General features: G+C 57.1%; 2 protein-coding genes and 1 non-coding gene across 5 annotated transcripts; all 3 read right to left on the reverse strand.

The window, feature by feature from the left end:
• Nucleotides 1-646: 646 nt before the first annotated feature.
• Nucleotides 647-14625, reverse strand: PTPN6 (protein tyrosine phosphatase non-receptor type 6). Its single transcript, XM_063104655.1, has 16 exons — nucleotides 14612-14625; nucleotides 9853-9975; nucleotides 9421-9615; nucleotides 6664-6853; nucleotides 6428-6544; nucleotides 6211-6324; nucleotides 6016-6112; nucleotides 5579-5658; nucleotides 5253-5402; nucleotides 4007-4138; nucleotides 3719-3873; nucleotides 1918-1985; nucleotides 1674-1825; nucleotides 1485-1576; nucleotides 950-1091; nucleotides 647-767 (listed from the first exon to the last, which is right to left on the reverse strand). The coding sequence occupies exons 1-15, from the start codon at nucleotides 14623-14625 to the stop codon at nucleotides 977-979; spliced, it is 1794 nt and encodes a 597-aa protein (XP_062960725.1). The 3' UTR covers nucleotides 647-767; nucleotides 950-976.
• Nucleotides 14626-15324: 699 nt separating this feature from the next.
• On the reverse strand, nucleotides 15325-17185 carry C1H12orf57 (chromosome 1 C12orf57 homolog). Of its 3 annotated transcripts, none has more exons than XM_063111167.1 (3): nucleotides 17166-17185; nucleotides 16303-16479; nucleotides 15325-15555 (listed from the first exon to the last, which is right to left on the reverse strand). In XM_063111167.1, coding segments are annotated over exons 1-3 (330 nt in total). In that variant the 5' UTR covers nucleotides 17167-17185; the 3' UTR covers nucleotides 15325-15403. The 3 variants fall into 3 exon arrangements, with proteins under 3 accessions (XP_062967237.1, XP_062967230.1, XP_062967245.1); XM_063111160.1 differs by lacking the exon at nucleotides 17166-17185 and adding an exon at nucleotides 16777-17144; XM_063111175.1 differs by lacking the exon at nucleotides 17166-17185 and adding an exon at nucleotides 16967-17143.
• LOC134365645 (U7 small nuclear RNA) lies at nucleotides 17099-17160 on the reverse strand. Its single transcript, XR_010022136.1, has one exon. It is a non-coding gene; the product is annotated as a U7 small nuclear RNA (small nuclear RNA).
• Nucleotides 17186-17426: the final 241 nt, after the last annotated feature.

Genomic DNA, 17426 nt, shown 5'->3' on the forward strand with positions numbered 1-17426 from the left:
CCCCTAAGAAGTGTGGAATCGGGGGCCAGACAGCCTGGGTTCAAGTCTTAGCTTCACTGCTCAAGAGCCCTGTGACCTTGAGCAGGTTACTTAATCCCTCTGTGCCTCAGTTTTCTCCGCCATAATGTGGGAATGACAAAGTAACCTAGACTGAATTGACACGTGTCATCTCTTGAACGGAGCCAGGCACCTGGCACGTGTGTAATGAATTCTTGCTGCCGCTGTTATCACCCACTGCCTCAGTGATCTTCACAGCCAGGCTCTTATGCTCAGCCTCCATTTTTCCTTTTCTTTTCTTTTTATTTTATTTATCTATTTACTTTGTGGCTGGCCGGCTCTGGGATCTGAACCCGTGACCTTGATGAGGCTGCACTCTAACCAACTGAGCTAACCGCCCAGCCCAGCCTCCATTTTAAAGAAGAGACCTGAGCCTTGCCCACTGCCACACGCCCACGTGTGAAGCAGAGTCCAGAACCAGGTCTTCTTGACTGTGAAGGCCCAGCTTTTACATGACACAAATACCACTCTCCTGCCCACCTCCCACCCAGAGTCACTGGGCGAGCCAGGCACACAGAGTTCAGAGGCGACACGCCATGGTCCAGGGACTTTATTTACAAAAGTAGAAGGGCTTGGCTCTGCGTGGGGCCTTGCTGGGCTATATACAGGGTCAGAGAGAGAGGTGGGGACGTGGCCATTTAAATTACAACAGAATGGGCGGCTCCTGGGTTCAGGTCCGCTGGAGGTCTCTGCAAGGGTCAGGGCTGAGGCTGCAAAGAGAAGGGAGTGAAGGACTAAAGGTGGCTGCAACCTGGGTTGGGGAACAAGCAGCAGGTTCAGGAGCAGCCGGGACGTGCAGGGTAAGGCTGCAGCCACCCCACCCACCCAGGCAAAGCACTGAAGCTGGGGTCCCTGGGGCAGGGCAGGAGGAGACCCCACAGAAGAGCCGTACCATGGCCTCCTCCGGACGGTACCCAGCTCACTTCCTCTTGAGGGATCCCTTGCTCTTCTCCTTGTCTGCTGAGCGCTGCTTCCTCACTTTCTCCTCCTTCCTGTTCTTACTCTGCAGGTTCTCGTACACGTCCTCCTTGTGTCTGCAGGGGCAGCGGGCAAGTGTGGGCGGTTGGTGCAGGTCAGGGGATGGTGCAGGGTCACCCAGCACTGGCAGCCCTGTGTGGGCCACCCCATCTCACAGGTGAGCAAACTGAGTTCAGGAAAGGGAGGCAACCTGGTCACTGTCCCTACACTAGACCCAAAGCTCCTTGAGGACAGAGGCTGCATCTCACATATTAGTACACTGAGGGCACCTAGAACAGGCCACACGTGGTCGGCACTCAGGAAATACTTATGAACTGAGGTAGCGAGAACCAAGCTTGACCTTGAACCCAGGTCTCCCTATCAGCAACACTTGTCCTCTCCTGAAAGGGAGGCTCGGGCTGAGCAGGAGAAATTGTTAGATGCTGGGGGTGCAGGCAGGGGTCACTCACTTGGAGGAGGTGCGGGCGGCCTTGGCATGGGCATTCTTCATGGCTGGTGGGTAGTTGATATTCCCATACTCCGACTCCTGGCCCTTCTGGGACTGTGGACAGAGGTGTGGTGGGAGGGTGGGGGTCCCAGCAAGACCAGGTGATGCCCACACCCCTCTGTAGCCCCCACAGGCCATGCTCTGCACGCACCTGCATAACCTCCAGCTTCTTCTTGGTGGTTTCGATGAACTGGGCAATGGCCACGTAGATGAACTTGTACTGCGCCTCTGTCTGCACCATGCCCGAGCGCTGTGCCCGCACCATCTGGATCGTCTTCTGGATGTCGATGTCACAGTCCAGCCCTGGGCAGGAATGGCAGTTGGACCTGAGGCCCAGGCAGAGGCGGCCACCGAGGGGCTGCCCACCTCCCTGTGCCCCCCCAGGTACCCCTCACCCTTAGTGGAGATGTTCTCCATGAGCATGTCTATGACGATGATGGTGCCTGTGCGGCCGATGCCCGCGCTGGGGAGAGAACGGGGTGCCATGAGAGGCCCAGCCAGCCCCTCGCCAGGAAGAGGGAGCCCTGGGGCTCAGCTCCAGCACTGGGTGGGACATAAAGGGCCTGAGGCTCCAGCGACAGGGGACGACGCGCCTCACTGGACAAGCGAAGGCAGAAGTCTGCCCAGCTCTGCCACAGGGCCTCCACTTCAGCCGAGGGGAGGTGCCAACACTGGGTGCTCCCGACGCCTCCACCGTTTCCCCTGCTGCCCGCTCCAACGCCTCAGTCCTGGCTATGGCGGCACCACCCCCAAAAAGATCTAGGACCCCCAAATCCCAACACTGTCCTGCCAGCTCCCCAGGCACGCTGGGCCTCCCCCTGTGCCTGCTTCAAGAGTCACATTTGGAGCTGCTTCTGTGGCTTCATTTCCCTTTTTCTTTAAACCCCGACAGCAGGGACAGGGCAGTCCCCGCGACGGCGGCCAGTGCAGGGTACCGGGCTCAGGAGGACTGGAGGAGGGTGCAGTGGGAAGTCTCTCTTCCTCCCCACCCTCTGCCAACACCCTTGGGCAGACAGAGCCCATGGAGACCCCAGTCCCACCCTCGCTGGGTCTGTCAGACTGCTGCTCTGAGTTGCATGGTCTAATTTCTAACCCAGATTGTCAAAAATAACCCCCCCGCACCCACTTCCTTCCTGCAATGTCTAAATAAAGACCATGGGGATTTCAAGAAGTGTGTGAGTGTGGGGGGAGCAGGAGGGTAGCTCCTGGGGATGGGCCTGTGCTTAGGAGGGCAGAGGGCACAGGTGGGTCCCCAAAACAGCAGGTGGGGGCACCCCCAGGTTCAGCCCACCCAGCGCTGCCCTGGGACACAGCTGCTGGCAGGAAGAAGGAGGAAATCGGAGGCCCCCAGAGGCCTGGGGTCACAGGGAGGGAGCGGGACGGGTGGAGGACAAGCCGGGTCCCCACTCCCCCAGTCCCGGCCGGACGTGAGCTACTAAACCATGAGCACCTCCTAGTTTCTGAGGGTCTAGACTATTCTGGACACAGTGACAGGGTCTCATTCAATCCTCACGAGAACCCTATGAGATCCTTATTTTACAGGGAGGGTGACAGAAGTTAAGTGATTTGTCCAGGATCACACAGCGGGTCAGTGCAGGAGCCGGAATTCAAACAGGAGGCCTGTGTCCAGGGCCCTGCACCCACTGTCCCCGTCCACCCGGGCCAGGCCAGCCAGGTGGGCTCTTAGGGGGACGGTGCCCCCCCTTGCTGACACCCCACCTCCCCACCTCAGCAGGAACATGAGGGTCTCCAGAGTAATCAGTGGGGCATGTGCCCCTCCCAAAGACATCGCCCATTCCCACACACGCTGGGGGCCAAGATGGGGGCGTTGGCTGGGGAAGGGGGGACAGAGGGAGGAAGAGCGAAGAAGCCTCAGCCCCAGGGCTGCAGGTGGGAGAGAGGAGGCATGGGGCGCTGCGCCGAGCCACGGGCAGCCAGGACCTGGGTCTACTGCGGGTCCAGCGCCTCCCACTGACTAGCTGTGACCCGGCGAGTTGCTGGGTCTCAGTGTCGTTATCTGTACTTGGCAGAGCTGGACCTGATGGTTCACCCAGGGAAGTCTCTGAGGAAGGCACACTGGGGCGGGGCCAACAGTAAGGGACGGCATCAAGTGCGTAAGTAGGGAGCTCACGGCAGCGCTGACACCTGGGCTATTATTGTTATTATTATTGCTGCCGTCACGGCTACTGTTCTCACCTGCAATGCACGATGATGGGCCCTGCATGAGGCAGACTTTCCTGCCGCTGGTTGATCTGGTCCAGGAAGCTGAGGACACCCCCAGGATCGCTGGGGACCCCATGGTCAGGCCAGCTTAGGTACTGGTAGTGCCAGATCTCCCGAACCAGGTCCCCCTGGACCAAGGACAGAGGGTCAGTGTCCCTGGCCCCAAGCCACACCCCGTCCTGCCTCATCCCACCCAAGCAGAGAGGAGAGCAAGCCCACAGAGGGGCTGCGGGAGTGGGGCAGGGTGCAGGGGACACTCACGTTATCCAGCGGCGAGACCTGTAGGGTGCGGAGTTTGTGCTCAGCTGTGTCGTGCTCCCCACAGTTGGTCACAGAGTAGAGTCCATAAACACGCTGAGTGCCCACCTCTGGCCAGTATGGGACACATTTGTTCTGCAAAGGGAGAGTGGAGGTGGGGAATGAGGCCCAGAAGCAGGGCTGGGGCCTGTCCTAGGCCCTGCTCTAGGTCCTGAGTCCCCGGTGCTGCCCAAACATTTGTTGGATGGATGGATGGATGAGCTGGCTGAGAGTCAGGAGACCTGGAATCTGGTCTCAGATCAGCCACCAACAGGTTGTGGGACCTACCCAGCTACTTAATCGTACAATTCACTCAATAGACATCAGCTGGGGCACGCACCACACCTGAGCTGTGCAAACCAGGCCAGACTTACAAGCACAAGGACACAGTCTGTGCCCCTGTGCCTCTAGAAGCTCACAGACACAGGCGAACAGGAAAAACAGAACATGCTCAGGAGCACAGCTGAGGAAGAGGCTAATTCTCCTTCTAGGTTATGGAGTAAATCAGAGATGGCTTCACAGAGGAGGCAGTGTTTGACCAAGTCTTCAAAACAAGGAGTCTGCCAGGCAGAGACAGTGTGAAGAGAGAAAGTCATTTCCTAGCAGAAAATGAGCTTGTGCAAAGCACAGGAACCTGAAGGAGTCTGGCCATCGGAGGCAGCGAGTGTTACAGGGAAGCCTGGGCGTCAGAGAGAAGCCACCCGGCCTGGAATGCCAGGGCTTAGAGTGGGGCTTTGTCCCAAAAGTAAGGGAAAGCCATGGAGGGGTTTTCAGAGAGGGAGCAACTTGGTCCAGTTTGTGCTTTGGACAGGATCATTTTGACTACAATACAGAGGTGCTGCAGAAGGGGAGCCTGCAGAAGGGGAGACCATAGAAGGGGCAGACTCCAGAGAGATTTATGAGGCAGAAAGGACAGGAGGGAGCCTGGGTGGGGGCAGGTGGGGAAGGGCAGAAGGAATGTTTGCTTTGGGACACATTAAGGAAGGACAGTTTAAAACCTGGGTCTGGAGCTCGGGAGAGCCCGAGGTTGGAAGCAGGGATCTGGGAGTGAGTACATAGTCGAGACTTTATCTCTAGGCCTGTTTCCTGACAAGGGTCCCCTTGCCCTCTGAGGTCCCTTTCTGCCCTGGCCTCTGACATTTCTTTGGTTTAATGGTGGTGAACAAGTTTTGGGGAGGGTCGCAGGGATCGACACGGGGCTCTGCCCTACCCGGCCTTTCTCCACCTCTCGGGTGGTCATGACGATGATGCGGGTGTTCTCCTGCCACACCATCTGCCAGAAATCGTTGACCGTGGCCTCCAGGCAGCCCTGGCTGGCAATGTAGGTCTTAGCGTTCTCATCAGGGCCTAGCAGCTGGTTCTGGATGCAAGTGCAGAGAGAGCACCCCCAGGCTGAGCCCCTCGGCCTGCTCCACCACCCCCGGCATCCGCCAAGACATCAGCTTTGCTTTGCCCAGGCATCTCCGGATCCAGGTCCCCTGTGAGACAGGGAATTCCCAGGACCCGGACTCCTCCTGCACGCCCCACACGACCGACCTTTACGTAGTTGGCGTTGATGTAGTCGGACCCGGGGCTGTTACTGTCACGGCCCTGCAGAATCACTCGGCTGTGGTCAACTGCGAGTGGATAAAGAGAACACTAGAGGGCCCAGGTCAGCCAGGGCATCACCACCCCCTGAGTCAGAGCCTTCCTGAGCTAACAGGCCATTCTTGTCCCAAAAGCCTGAGGCTCCCAGAGGATGGTGGCCAGGCAGGGGTGGGTAGGGGTGGAGGTTTTGTAAGGAGACTAAGGGGCAGGGGACAGTCCACCTGTCAGCTGTGGGAGGCTCCGCTGGGAGGAGCAGAGGCTTTTCGGAGGAAGGGGGTCCCTGTTGAAGGGGTGGGGGTCCCTCTGGGTGGAGGGCGGCCTGTGGGGGGGAGGGTGGCTGGGGGAGGGGCGGTCCCTGGGGGAACGGAGGCCGCCTGGGTGCTCACAGGGGAGAATGTTCTTGTAACGGTTCTTGCTCTTGTTCTCCGGCCGCTGCCCTTCCAGCCGCTGGTGCAGGTTCTTCACCTCCTGCTTCTGCAGACTCTGAGCCGGGGAGCGAAATGAGCACTGGCCCCGTGAGGGGCGTCCATGGCTGCTCGACACCGCCGCGCCATCCCAGCCCCGTGGTCCCCATCGTGCACCTCAAATTCCTCCCAGAAGCCAGCCTTGGCCGTGTCTTCTGACTCCTGCTTCTTGTTCAGCTCCAAGACCCGGTTCTCGATGTCAGCTGCATTCACCCGCGTGGCGTAGTACGGCTGGGGTTGGGGACAACGACAGGCCATGTCACAGAGGCCTCAGAAGCTCACATGTAGCGCGCGGCCCGGGAGCAGGGAGGCAGCGGCCGTGCCCACCCCTCACCTGTCGCAGGTACACGAAGGCACCTGAAGCCTCCTCAATCCCCGTCTTCTTGAAATGCTCCACCAGGTCCGTGAGGCTGTCAAAGGTCTCCGAACCGCCCACTGTGTAGCGCTCACCCTGAGGATGCCGAGGGAGGTCACTCCACGGGGACTACGCGTTCCTCCTGGACCCACTGTCCATGCTGCGGGCACAGACAACAGCCCCAACCAGGTGCCCCCACCCACCAGCTGCCTTACCTCACACATGACCTTGATGTGGGTAACCCTAAGTGGGGAGCCTGGGCCAGCCTTGGGCTGGTCACTGAGAACGGACAGCACAAAATCTCCAGGCTGGCTGAGACTCTCACGCACAAGAAACGTCCAGGGCTCGCCCTTGGCCTGCAGCAGTATCTCTGCCTGCCCTCCAGACATGTGGCCATGGTACCACCTGCAGAAGCAGCATTAGGGAGGCAAGATCTGAGCCACAGGGGACAGTGACAACTGTGTGCCAGGCACTTGCAAATCTACCACAGTGTTTAGGTCCACCACACTCTCACAAAAATGCTGAGACATAGGTATGTCCCCATTGTACAGATAAGGAAACTGAGGCTGAGCAATTGCTCAGCAGCCCCAGGCCCTTGACTGAGAAGAGGCAAGCCTCTGGAGTTCTAACCAGGCCTTGAGCCCAGAGCTGCCTCTGAAAGTTTAAGACAGACAGAAGGCAGGCAATGTCCAGAATATTTGCAGGGGACAACCAAGGAACAATCTCCAGGAAAGACAGGCTGGGCTGGGGAAGGAGTCAGACACCAAGAGAAATGCAGACAGAGCCCAAACCACAGAGAGAGATGGGAGGGGAGACGGAAGTCTCAAGGAAGGCAGGATGGGGAGAGCCCCGGAGGGGGGAAGACGACCCCACAGGGGAAGGCGTGCTTTGGGGGCTCGAGGGTGCCCAGGATGACGGCACCGAAGGGGAGGCCGGGGATCAAAGGGGCTCAAAGGGGCTCAAAGGGGCTGTCGGGGCAGAAAGCAGAACTAAGACCTTTCCCCAAAGCACAGCCCCTTCCCAGGAGGAAACTGTAGCCCCACGATGCCCAGCCCCACAGGAAACCACGTGATGGAAAAAACACAAAACTCCTTCTGGGGAGAGAGTGAGAAGTGAGGTTGTGAGGTTTCCTCAGCCCAGGGACCAGGGGAAGGGGGGCATTTTCCAACCGCAGGGATGGGGGAAGGGGGTAGGGGCCAGCCCGTCCTGACCCATCTCACCCCTGCCCAGAGGAGCCTCCAGCTCAGAGGCCTCCAGACTCTCCCGCCCACCCGTGAGCCCCCTGGGCCACCCCATCCCACCACCCAGCGACAGGCTAGGGCCCCAGGCAATGGGGAGGGGACTGAGCCCCTTCCCTCAGGCCCCAGGATGAGGAAGTCTCCATGCAAATATCGGGCTGACCACAGGCCAGAGCTAGCCATTGAGGGGACAATGCAATGTCCCTGGGCCGGGGGGCGGGGGAGGCAGAGGCACCAACAGAAGCTGAGAGAAGGAGCCTCCTGCACACACTCCAGGGTCAAGGGTGAGAAAGGCTTCCTGGCCTGGGTAGCTAAAGGGCCTCTGCAGTCTGCTTCCCTGGTGCTAATCCCCGGCGTCGCCTCCGCCCGCCACGACTCGGCCCTGCCTCCTCTCTCCTGCATCTCCCAGCCCTTTGCACCCAGGCCCCGGCCTCCTCTCCAGGGGCGCCTCGGCTCCCCCGCAACACCACCCACAACCGGCTGCTCGCAAGGGTCTTGGTCAGCCTGTTCTCCCCCGCAGGGCAGGCCCTGGCTGGGGACGAGGAGAAACAGCGGGCCTGAGGTGTCAAAGGGGGTCTGGGTGGCAAAGCCCTGTGGGTGCTGCGAGTGGGGAGGAGGGAAAGGGCAGGAGGTTCTGAGAAGGCGGCCAGGAGCAGGGTCACCCAACCCGAGGCTCCGCTACCAGAGAGGACGCCTTCACACGAAGTGGGTCAATGGCTTCATGACTGGAAAGAGGTCTCCAGGGTGGGCCACAGGGCTTTTACCTCAGCCTCATCCAGTTCTAAGTTTTAATTAGTGACTCGAACAAAAACATTGATGCAGGCTGGAGCCATGAATCTCAGAAAGACTGAGAACGGACAGAATCAAGGTTCAGAATCATTTCAACGATCGATACGCAAACACAGGGCAGGGGCAAGTTGGCTTGGCCCCAGGAGCCCAGTGAAAGAAAACCTAGGGTTGCTTAGCTGCCCTTGACCTTAACAGGATCTGTCATTGAGAGGCAGCTGCCAAAATGAGCCAGTGTCGTGAGGAACACTCGGGTCCCCCCACCCCCACCCAGGCTCTGGGAAGACCACGTGGGGAGTAGCCAGCCCAGTCCTGGGGACCACATGTTTGCAGCCAAGGGCAGAGGAGGGAAACACCTTGAGCATTATGCTGTGCCTGGGGCAGTACTAGGCCCTTTGCATGTGTGGCCATGTTACACCCTGTTTTATCTATGTTTGGGCCAAGAGACTGGTCAAGCTCTATGCAGCCCCAAAGTCTGGGCCCATGCTCACCCGGTTGCTGAGAGAAGGTATGAAGTGTCCTAACAAGTGTGAATCCCTACCACCATCCAGAGCACCAACTTCTCACTGTATTAACCTAGACTTGGGGGGTGGGGTAGTTACAGGAAGGCAGATTCGGTCCATAGAAGGAAGAGCTTTCTAACAACTGAGCTGACCTGCTAGAAAACACAGGCCATGAAGAGTGGCCTTCCTGGCACTAGGAGCACCTGGGTTGCCAGCTGACAGGGACCCTGGAGAAAGGCCAGGTGGCCTTCTCTTGCTTCCTCAGGTATTAGATGGAAAGGGCTGCCAGGTTAGTCCTAAGTCACCAGGACACAGGGTACCGTGGAGGAAAGTCTCAGAGCTCTGAGATGGATCAGGGTTGGGAGGCACTGAGAGTGGACCCTGCTGGAGCTGGAGCTGGGCACCTCCTGTCCCTGGCAGTCAGGGGTGTGAGCCTGCCCCTCACCTCTCATTGGTAGGGTCAGAGCAGTTAAGTGGGTACTTGAGGTGGATGACGGTGCCATCACGGTCCTGCAGGACGCCCTGCTGCTGCGTGTAGTACTCCACCAGCTCCGTCAGTGTCGCAAACTTCTCCCCTCCATACAGGTCGTAGAAATCCCCTGAGTTCTGGATCCGAATATGGGTCACCTGATCCCCCACCCTGCAGGGCACCAGGCAGTGAGGCCAGCGGATGCAGGAGCAGAGGCGGGACAGGGCGGGGGATAGGCCAAGGGTCCTGAGTATGGGGCACACAGGCACTGGGAGGACAGAGACAGGGATGGGGAACACGCTGGGGTTGGGGACAAGGACACAGATGAGGCATGGAGGCTGGGGGACAGCACTGCTGTGGGGTGACCAGACATGAGTGGCTCAGGCCTGTGCTGGGAGAGCCACCTACCTGACGGAGAGGGAGAAGTCGCCCTGGTTCTTGCGACTAGGCCGAGCAAGGAAGCTCCCATGGACGCCTCGGCTTTTGAGCAGGGTCTCTGCGTCCAGCCCACCGAGGTCTCGATGAAACCACCTGTAAGACCCAGGCAGGGCAGTGAGGAGAAGTCCCACGGGCCCCAGGGCACTCTTGCCTCCTGCCTACCGTGGGTGCCAGGCCCTTACCTCACCATCCTGGGTGCTCCCGGAGAGGAAGGGCACAGGGCAGGAGGCCGTGCAGCCTAGTCTGGGCAGGCTGAAGACTCGGGGGCTCAGCCTCAGACGCAAACACGCTCTCGGAGCCCAGGCCGCCTCAGCACCCCTGGCTGTCCTGGCTCTGGGGCTGCCACTCCACTGGCCCAGGGCAGCCAGGAGGGCGGGGACAGGAAGGGGCGCGGCCGACCCCTTGGGGGAACTCACTCGTACTTGGTACTTGTACTTCTCGTTTTTTAGAGCAGAGCAAGGGAAGAAAAGCAGAGCAGGGCGGCAATGGGGGTGGGGATGGGGCCTACTTCCCACACGTCGGCAATCAAAGGCTCAGGAGCATGGCACTGCACATATGTGACAACACGTGAAATAAGGATGCGTGTGTGCCTTGCACCCTCCAGGCCAATAACAAGCTTCACGCGTGTGAACCCGCACGGTCACAAGCCATCTCTCGCTTGCTCCTCCACCAGCCTCTGCACAGCCTCCCCTGACCCAAGCTAATGATAACGATGATGGTGACAACTGTGACCGAATGCAGTCTTGCTGCACGCCGGGTGCTGTGCTGTAATGTCATTGACATGCCTGATCTGATGGATTCCTCACAACAGCCCTAAGAAACAGGTACTACCTTTAACCCCATTTTACAGACAAGGAACCTGAGGCTCGGGGAGTTTAAGGAATTGCCTGAGGTCATCCAGTTAGTGAGTGGTAGTACCGGGTCCAAATCCAAACAGTCTGGTTCCAAAGCCAATGATTTTTTTTTTTTTTTTTTTAAAGATGACCAGTAAGGGGATCTTAACCCTTGGCTTGGTGTCATCAGCACCGCGCTCAGCCAGTGAGCAAACCGGCCATCCCTATATAGGATCCAAACCCGTGGCCTTGGTGTTATCAGCACCGCACTCTCCCTAGTGAGCCACGGGTCGGCCCCAAAGCCAATGATTTTAACTACTGTGTACCAGCCCTCAGGCCTTCAAAGAACAGAGGATGAGGGACTCCTTGTCCAAAGGGGCTGCCATGGAAGGAGGAGACTCCCTAACAGCCAAGACCTTGCAGATGCTCACAAGAGGAAAGGGTGCCCTCCCCTCCCCCAACATGCACATCTGAAGAGACGCCACTGTGGCAGAGGGATGGACAAAATGACCCGTATGCAGCCCTGTCAAACTTGGGCCGTTTTTACTTCCTGTCCATAGGCCTTTACGCTACCTTAGGACTTAGGACTCCAGCCAAGGGGCCTGTTTCTGGGGGCTGGGAGCTGGGAGCTGCGGGCCAAAACCCCTGGCATGGCTGATACTCTCAGGGCTGTTTGACCTTCAGGGGCCCTAAGCACTACAAGTTTACAGTGCTCCCTGCATGCAATTCTTTTTTTTTTTTTTTTTTTTTTTGTCGTTTTTGTGACGGGCACTCAGCCAGGGAGTGCACCAGTCGTTCCTATATAGGATCCGAACCCGCGGCGGGAGCGTAGCCGCGCTCCCAGCGCCGCACTCTACTGAGTGCGCCAGGGGCTCGGCCCCCTGCATGTAATTCTAATCACAAACTCAAACACGGCCGAGCCGAAACATGAGGAAAGAAGGTCGACAGAGGGTGCACAAGAAACTCATACTGGTGTCTCCCTGGGCAGGAAAATGGGGTGGCTGGAGGACAGGGCGGGGACGTACACTTGTTTCTCCCTTACACCTTGCTGAGTGTTATATGATGGCCATGCCTTACCTTTCTAAAAATAAACATATTGGCTGGCAGAAGGCAATTTCTTTGAAACTTCTGAAGTGCTGGGAATGCTCTGTGTCTCCATCGAGGTGGTATTTCCATGGGTATGGATAAATGTGAAGTTAACCAGGCTGTATGCTTAATATTTATGCATGTTATGCATGTTAGACCTCAATAAAAAGTAAGGAAAAACAAGGTATTTGGGAGGTTTTTGGTTCGTGTGGTTTTTTTGCGGTTGGCTGGTACAAAAAATAAAGTATTAAAGCCCAACAAAAGGGTAATTTTTCCCATGACAACTACTTTATCATTTTTGGAAACATTGAAAATCAAATTGTTTTCCCTAAAAAAAGGTTTCTCTCTCTCTCTCTCTCTTTTTTTTTTTTTTTTTTTAATTTTCTCCTCTTACTGTGCCCTGGGAAATTTGCTTGGTTGGTTTATTGCCTGGTCCAACTTTGAACATTCAGAGCCAAGCCGTGATGCCTGGCACAGAGTAGGTGTCCAGTAAACAAACTCACAACACACACGCACGTACACAGTCACAAGCACAGCTTCCTGGTCCTGTACAGATGAGTGTACACACACACACACTCACAAGCAAACCACTGTGCACACACAGTCCCACCACGTGCACCTCATTATCCATGTCCATCTACACACATACCCACATGCCTGGTTCAGTGCAAATCCCCACATGACACACGATCCTGACCCCACATGAAGTTCCAGGTCTATGCTCGGCATCGAACACCCACTGCACCCTGGCCCCAAGACACTCCTTCCAGGGCTTAAATCCATTTGGTGGGAAGGAACTAACTGGGGCCCCAGAAACTCCTAACCAACAGAAGAGTCAGAAATTTCTCTGAAGTGTGTCAAGCTAGAAGACAGAACTCAGACGAGATGCATAGCCTGGCTATTACTGGGCAAAAAGTTAAACAGTGATAACCGCCCTTCCCTTGGCATCCCACTCTGGAGCTTGCGGAGTGCGTGCACGTACACAATCCCATCTGGGCCTCAGACAGCCCTGTGATGCAGGGATTCCTCTCCTCTTGTTTTTTTTAGGGAGGAAACTGGTTCTAGGTGGCTGAGAATAACTCTCAGTAAGTGCCTGATAGTTCAGAAGAGAAAAATATTCCCCTGGGAATCAGGGAGATGAAAGTAGAGATCAAGAGCAATGGTTACACAGGAAGGCAAGCAGTCTGGAAGGGCAGACAAGGTGAAATAACCTCTAGAAATTATGGAACTTCTCTGAGCCTCAGTATCCCCACCTGATAAATGGGCTTAAGAGTATTTCCCAAAAATTGATGTAAAAAGCTCAGTGGAAGGGTTTCAGTGCCAACAGCTTTTACATTATATTATTAATCCTCATGCCAACCCCATTTAGTAGGTATTAGCCCAACTTTAGAAATAAAAATTGGCTCAGATAAGCAACAGTGAATAGGAAGGTGGGCAAACCAGGGCTATCTGATGCCAGAACCTTTTGTCCCTTCCACCACCCCAACCACACTGCTATAGAGGCTTCATGGGGCACAGGGGGGTGGGCCCTGGCACAGCCCCTGATGGAAGGTGGAGGGAGCAGGCATTCCCCCAGGAGCACAGAGGTGGCATGCACAGAGTCCACTTGAGAAGTGCCAGGGTGTGGGCAGAGCACTGTGGCTGGAGCAGAGCTGTTCTGACAGGCTGGGGGTTGCAGAGGGTCTTACAAGGCCAGACTGAGGAACTAAGGAAGGATTCTGCTCCAGGGGAGGACTTGCCAAGCCACCTGGTAGGAAAATGACCATGGCAGGAATATAAAAAGGATCAGGGACCAAACACCTCAGTGAAGGCCCTGCCAGCGGGCTGACAGTGATGAGGTATGCAAGGGGGAAGGGGCAGCTGAGAGTATGAGAAGCAGGAACCAGCAGGACTTGGGGCCAAACAACCTGCAAACTCACCAACACTCTCCTAGCAGGTTTTCACTTATAATGTCCAAATTCCAACAAGGTCTAACCTGCCCTGGCCCTGCCTCCTCTCCGCTGGTTGTCTCTGCTGCAGACACACCATCCTTTTTGTGTTTGCTCCCACATCAGGGCTTTGTACTCGCTGTTTCCTCTGCCCAGGACTGCTTGACTCACCACATGGCTGGCTCCTCGTCTTCCAAATGTCACCTCCTCAGGAGGCCCTCCTTGACCCCTCTGGCTAGCAATGTCACCAGCATACCTAGTCACTTGCTAGCACATGAAGCTGTTTCATTTTCTGCATTGCACTTCTGAGCATCAGAAATTTCTTGGATTATTTGTTCAGTCTGTCACCTCCCACTGGAATATAAGCTCCACGGGAGCGGGGACCATATCTTTCTCCTTTACTCCAGGATCACCAGCATCTTAAACAGTACTGGGTACATCACAGATGCTCAACATGTAGTTGTTGAGTGAATGAAGCAAGAGAGGGGAAGTGAAGGAAAACCGGACAGACTGGGAATGGGAGTGCTTTCTCAGAGGTGCCTTCCAGAGGCTTGGAGATGATGTGAGCCACCCAGGGGACAGGTCCCAGGCAGGAGGCAGAAGCAGAGAACCAGAGGCCGGAGGTAGAAATGCAAGGGTGGGAACAGATACACATCTGTCAGGGAAGAAGTGATAAAAAAGGGGGCACAGGGGCATGAATGCGCCTGGGGATCCTCACACTTTGGGGGGAGGAGAAAGTAGTAGTAAGAGAAGCAGGCCCAGGTGGGGGACAGGGGCAGGTCGCACTCACGGTCACACGCCTGTTGGGACTGAGCATGAACAACGCTCCTCCCTCCCAAGCTAACAGGAGACTGTGGGACCCAGGTGTTGCAGGGGACTTACCCATGGGACAGCATCTCCCTGAAGGGCTGGGGGAGTCACAGGAAGAGGGCCACAGGGGGTGGGGCAGTGGCCCAGGCCAGGTGAGGAAGAACACTCAGAACTCAGCCACTTCCTCCTCGATCCAGCCCACCTGGCCACTGGCACTGCTAGGACGAGTCCCCGGAATAATGGTCTCTGGGAAAAGGACAGGTGGGGAGAAACTGGCCCAAGACCATCCACAGGAGCCTGCTTCCTGCAGCCGCACTCGGCAGCCCACTCCAGCAGGGCGACAGCCTGTCGGCCCACGGCCTCCTTCCCTTGGGAGGGGAGGAGCCACCTGGAGCTCCACCTGGAGCTGGAGCTGACAGCGGCAGGAGGGCGGGTAGGGGCAGAGACCAGGAAGTAGCCCTGGCCAAGGGAACACCCACCAGTGGAGGGCCCTATGGGTCCACAAAAACAAAGGGGCCTAAGGAAAGGCCCCGGAAGCCCAGCTCCTCCAACAAGGAGGCGCTGCCTGTGCAGGCCCACCCACCCAGGGTGTCGAGGGGCTGGTCCAGCCTCTCACCCTGCCCTGGGGAAGGGCAGGCACCTTAGGCCCCGACTGGAGCAGGGTGGGGGGCAGCAGTGAGTACCGGAAGGATTTGGACAGAGGGATGAGGCAGCCTGGAATGGCAGAGGCAATCTGCGGGCAAGAGATGGAGGCTGTCAGGATTACAGAAGACTGACAACCGAGGCCAAGTCACAGTCACGTTTATTATCTTCTGGAACACCAAGGTCTTCCCTTCCCCAGCAGTGGCACAGAGGAGGGCCAACTCAGGAGGCGGCCACACTGCCACCAGAAGCTGGCCCGTGCGGCGGCAGTGTCATGGGCGGCAGGAACAGAGCCTTCAGCTTGCCTGACAGGCTGGCGATCTCAGGATCCTGGGCTTCGTAGGACTTGACCAAACGGGCAAACTTAAGGACACCTGCAAAAGGAAGTGGAGAGTCCATCCATACTACTGGGGACCAGAATGCCCAAGATGGCTGGAGGCTTTGGGCAAGAGTTACTGGCTGCTCCTCCTCTGACCAGGTAGCTCTCTGCAAAACAAGACACATGCAGGACTCTGTCCTGTGTGTTTGGGATCAACCACTTCCTGGTCTACACTGGGCACAACCGGATGGGATGCAGTGAATGAAAACATCCTAAAGTAGTGTGCTTCTTACTCTCAGGTGAATCGGTTTAGCAGTTTAGTCACAGAACCCCAAGTATGAACACCCACGAGATCCCGGGGCTATAACCTGAACACACGAGGGCTAGGGGGCAGCTGGCCTGAATCAGTAAACCCCTAGGGGAAGACCGCGACCTCACCACGGAAATATAAGCTCCAACTTCCAGAGGTTACCTAAACACCTCGGAGGGCCTGCAGAATCGCGCAGACATCTCTCTAAAAGTTAACAGAACAGGGTTCAAAGTCCAGTTCTGCTGTGACCCCGGGCACTTACTTTACTTCTAGAGTTTGTTCCTTCATCACGAAATGAAGTAATGAATAGTGAGATTACAGGTACTCGCAAAATGCACAAAGTTCAGTGTAGACCGTGGGCTCCAAGAGCCAACACTGGAAATCACGTTGTGGCTGCCGCCGTGTGGCGATGAGGGGGATGACATCTTAGGGGCCCATCGATCCAGCACCCACTCGCCAGTCCACTCCACCAGTGTCCTGCGTCCGACCCACCTTCCCCGTCGCAGCTGAAGCCATAGGCTTTGATAACCTCCTGCTGGATCTGCGTGGCCACGGGCAGCACGAATTGCAGCATCTTGCCCATGTCGTTGCACGCATTGTCCCGAGCCTCGTCCATGCGCACGGCGTTCTCTGGAGCCGAGAATGCCTGGATCACCTCCGCCAAGACCACTGCGCGCCACAGGCATCCCAGGGAGGCGTCCCGGGGTAGGCGCCGGAGCACGGCCGGCGGGCCCAGCGGAGAGCGCAGGGAAGAGGACAGAGAATTAGTGGACGGAGGCCGTAGCCCCGAATCCCTCGTTCTTGGGGGCGAGGAGCCCACTTAAAAGAGAACGAGGGATGGTACCCGGCGCCCCGCGCCCCTGCTTCCCAGCGAGTGTAGGGTGCCACGTCTCTCGCCCCGTCTCCTCCGGCCGCATCTTCCCCCGGCAGGCGCGCAGCCTATGCCGTGACTAGGACGCTTCTCACCCTTGGCCTGCTCGGCGCTGAGGGCCGCAGGTTGGGCCGAGGAGGCCGCCATAAGGAAACCAATGCTGCACACGCAGCGGAGATAACGCAAAGGGCACGAGAAACCAGCCACCTCCCAGAACGGCTTCCAAGGCCGCTAGGGGAGATAGGGGAAGCAGCACCGGCGGCAGCCGGAAGCTCCCCGGCGTACGTGTGCTCCGCAAGCCCGCGAGCTCAGGCGGAAAGCACGTAAGGCGGAACTCTAGCGTACGCAAGAGAAAGAAGCCACAGCCGCCCGACCAACCACTGAAAACTTCTACTATTCAGAACAAGCAACAAGTAGGAGGGCTTTCCGGAAGACACCGGAAAACCTTCTAGACAAATTCAAAAAGAGCTGTAACACTGCGCACTGCTGTCCTGGAGATGACGTGGGGGATGCATGAACTCCGGTATCGGTGAGGGTGAGCTGAGACTGAAGTCTTCTAGCTCCTTCTAATGCGTATGCAACGAGAGACACTGTAGCTTTCAGTAGGAAAAAGAGTGTTCTAGGAACTTACATTAATTTCTAGAGTTTGTGAACGCTTTATTACAGCTTATGCAAATGAGCCCGGTGCCGATTGGCTGAGGACGTAGCCAGTCACAGCCCTTTCGTTGCCAAGAACGAGGACAGC

Source organism: Cynocephalus volans, chromosome 1 (assembly GCF_027409185.1).
Source record: "Cynocephalus volans isolate mCynVol1 chromosome 1, mCynVol1.pri, whole genome shotgun sequence".
Taxonomy (NCBI): Eukaryota; Metazoa; Chordata; class Mammalia; order Dermoptera; family Cynocephalidae; genus Cynocephalus; species Cynocephalus volans.

Coding starts and splice junctions, on each gene's coding strand:
- PTPN6 (XM_063104655.1), bottom strand. Junction 6,545..6,663: donor ACATCAAGGTCATGTGTGAG/GTAAGGCAGCTG, acceptor CGGCATCCTCAG/GGTGAGCGCTACACAGTGGG. Junction 5,659..6,015: donor TTACAAGAACATTCTCCCCT/GTGAGCACCCAG, acceptor ATCCACTCGCAG/TTGACCACAGCCGAGTGATT.
- C1H12orf57 (XM_063111160.1), bottom strand. CDS start 16,828: ATGGCGGCCTCCTCGGCCCAACCTGCGGCCCTCAGCGCCGAGCAGGCC. Junction 16,480..16,776: donor CAGCGCCGAGCAGGCCAAGG/GTGAGAAGCGTC, acceptor TGTGGCGCGCAG/TGGTCTTGGCGGAGGTGATC. Junction 15,556..16,302: donor CTTCAGCTGCGACGGGGAAG/GTGGGTCGGACG, acceptor TTCCTTTTGCAG/GTGTCCTTAAGTTTGCCCGT.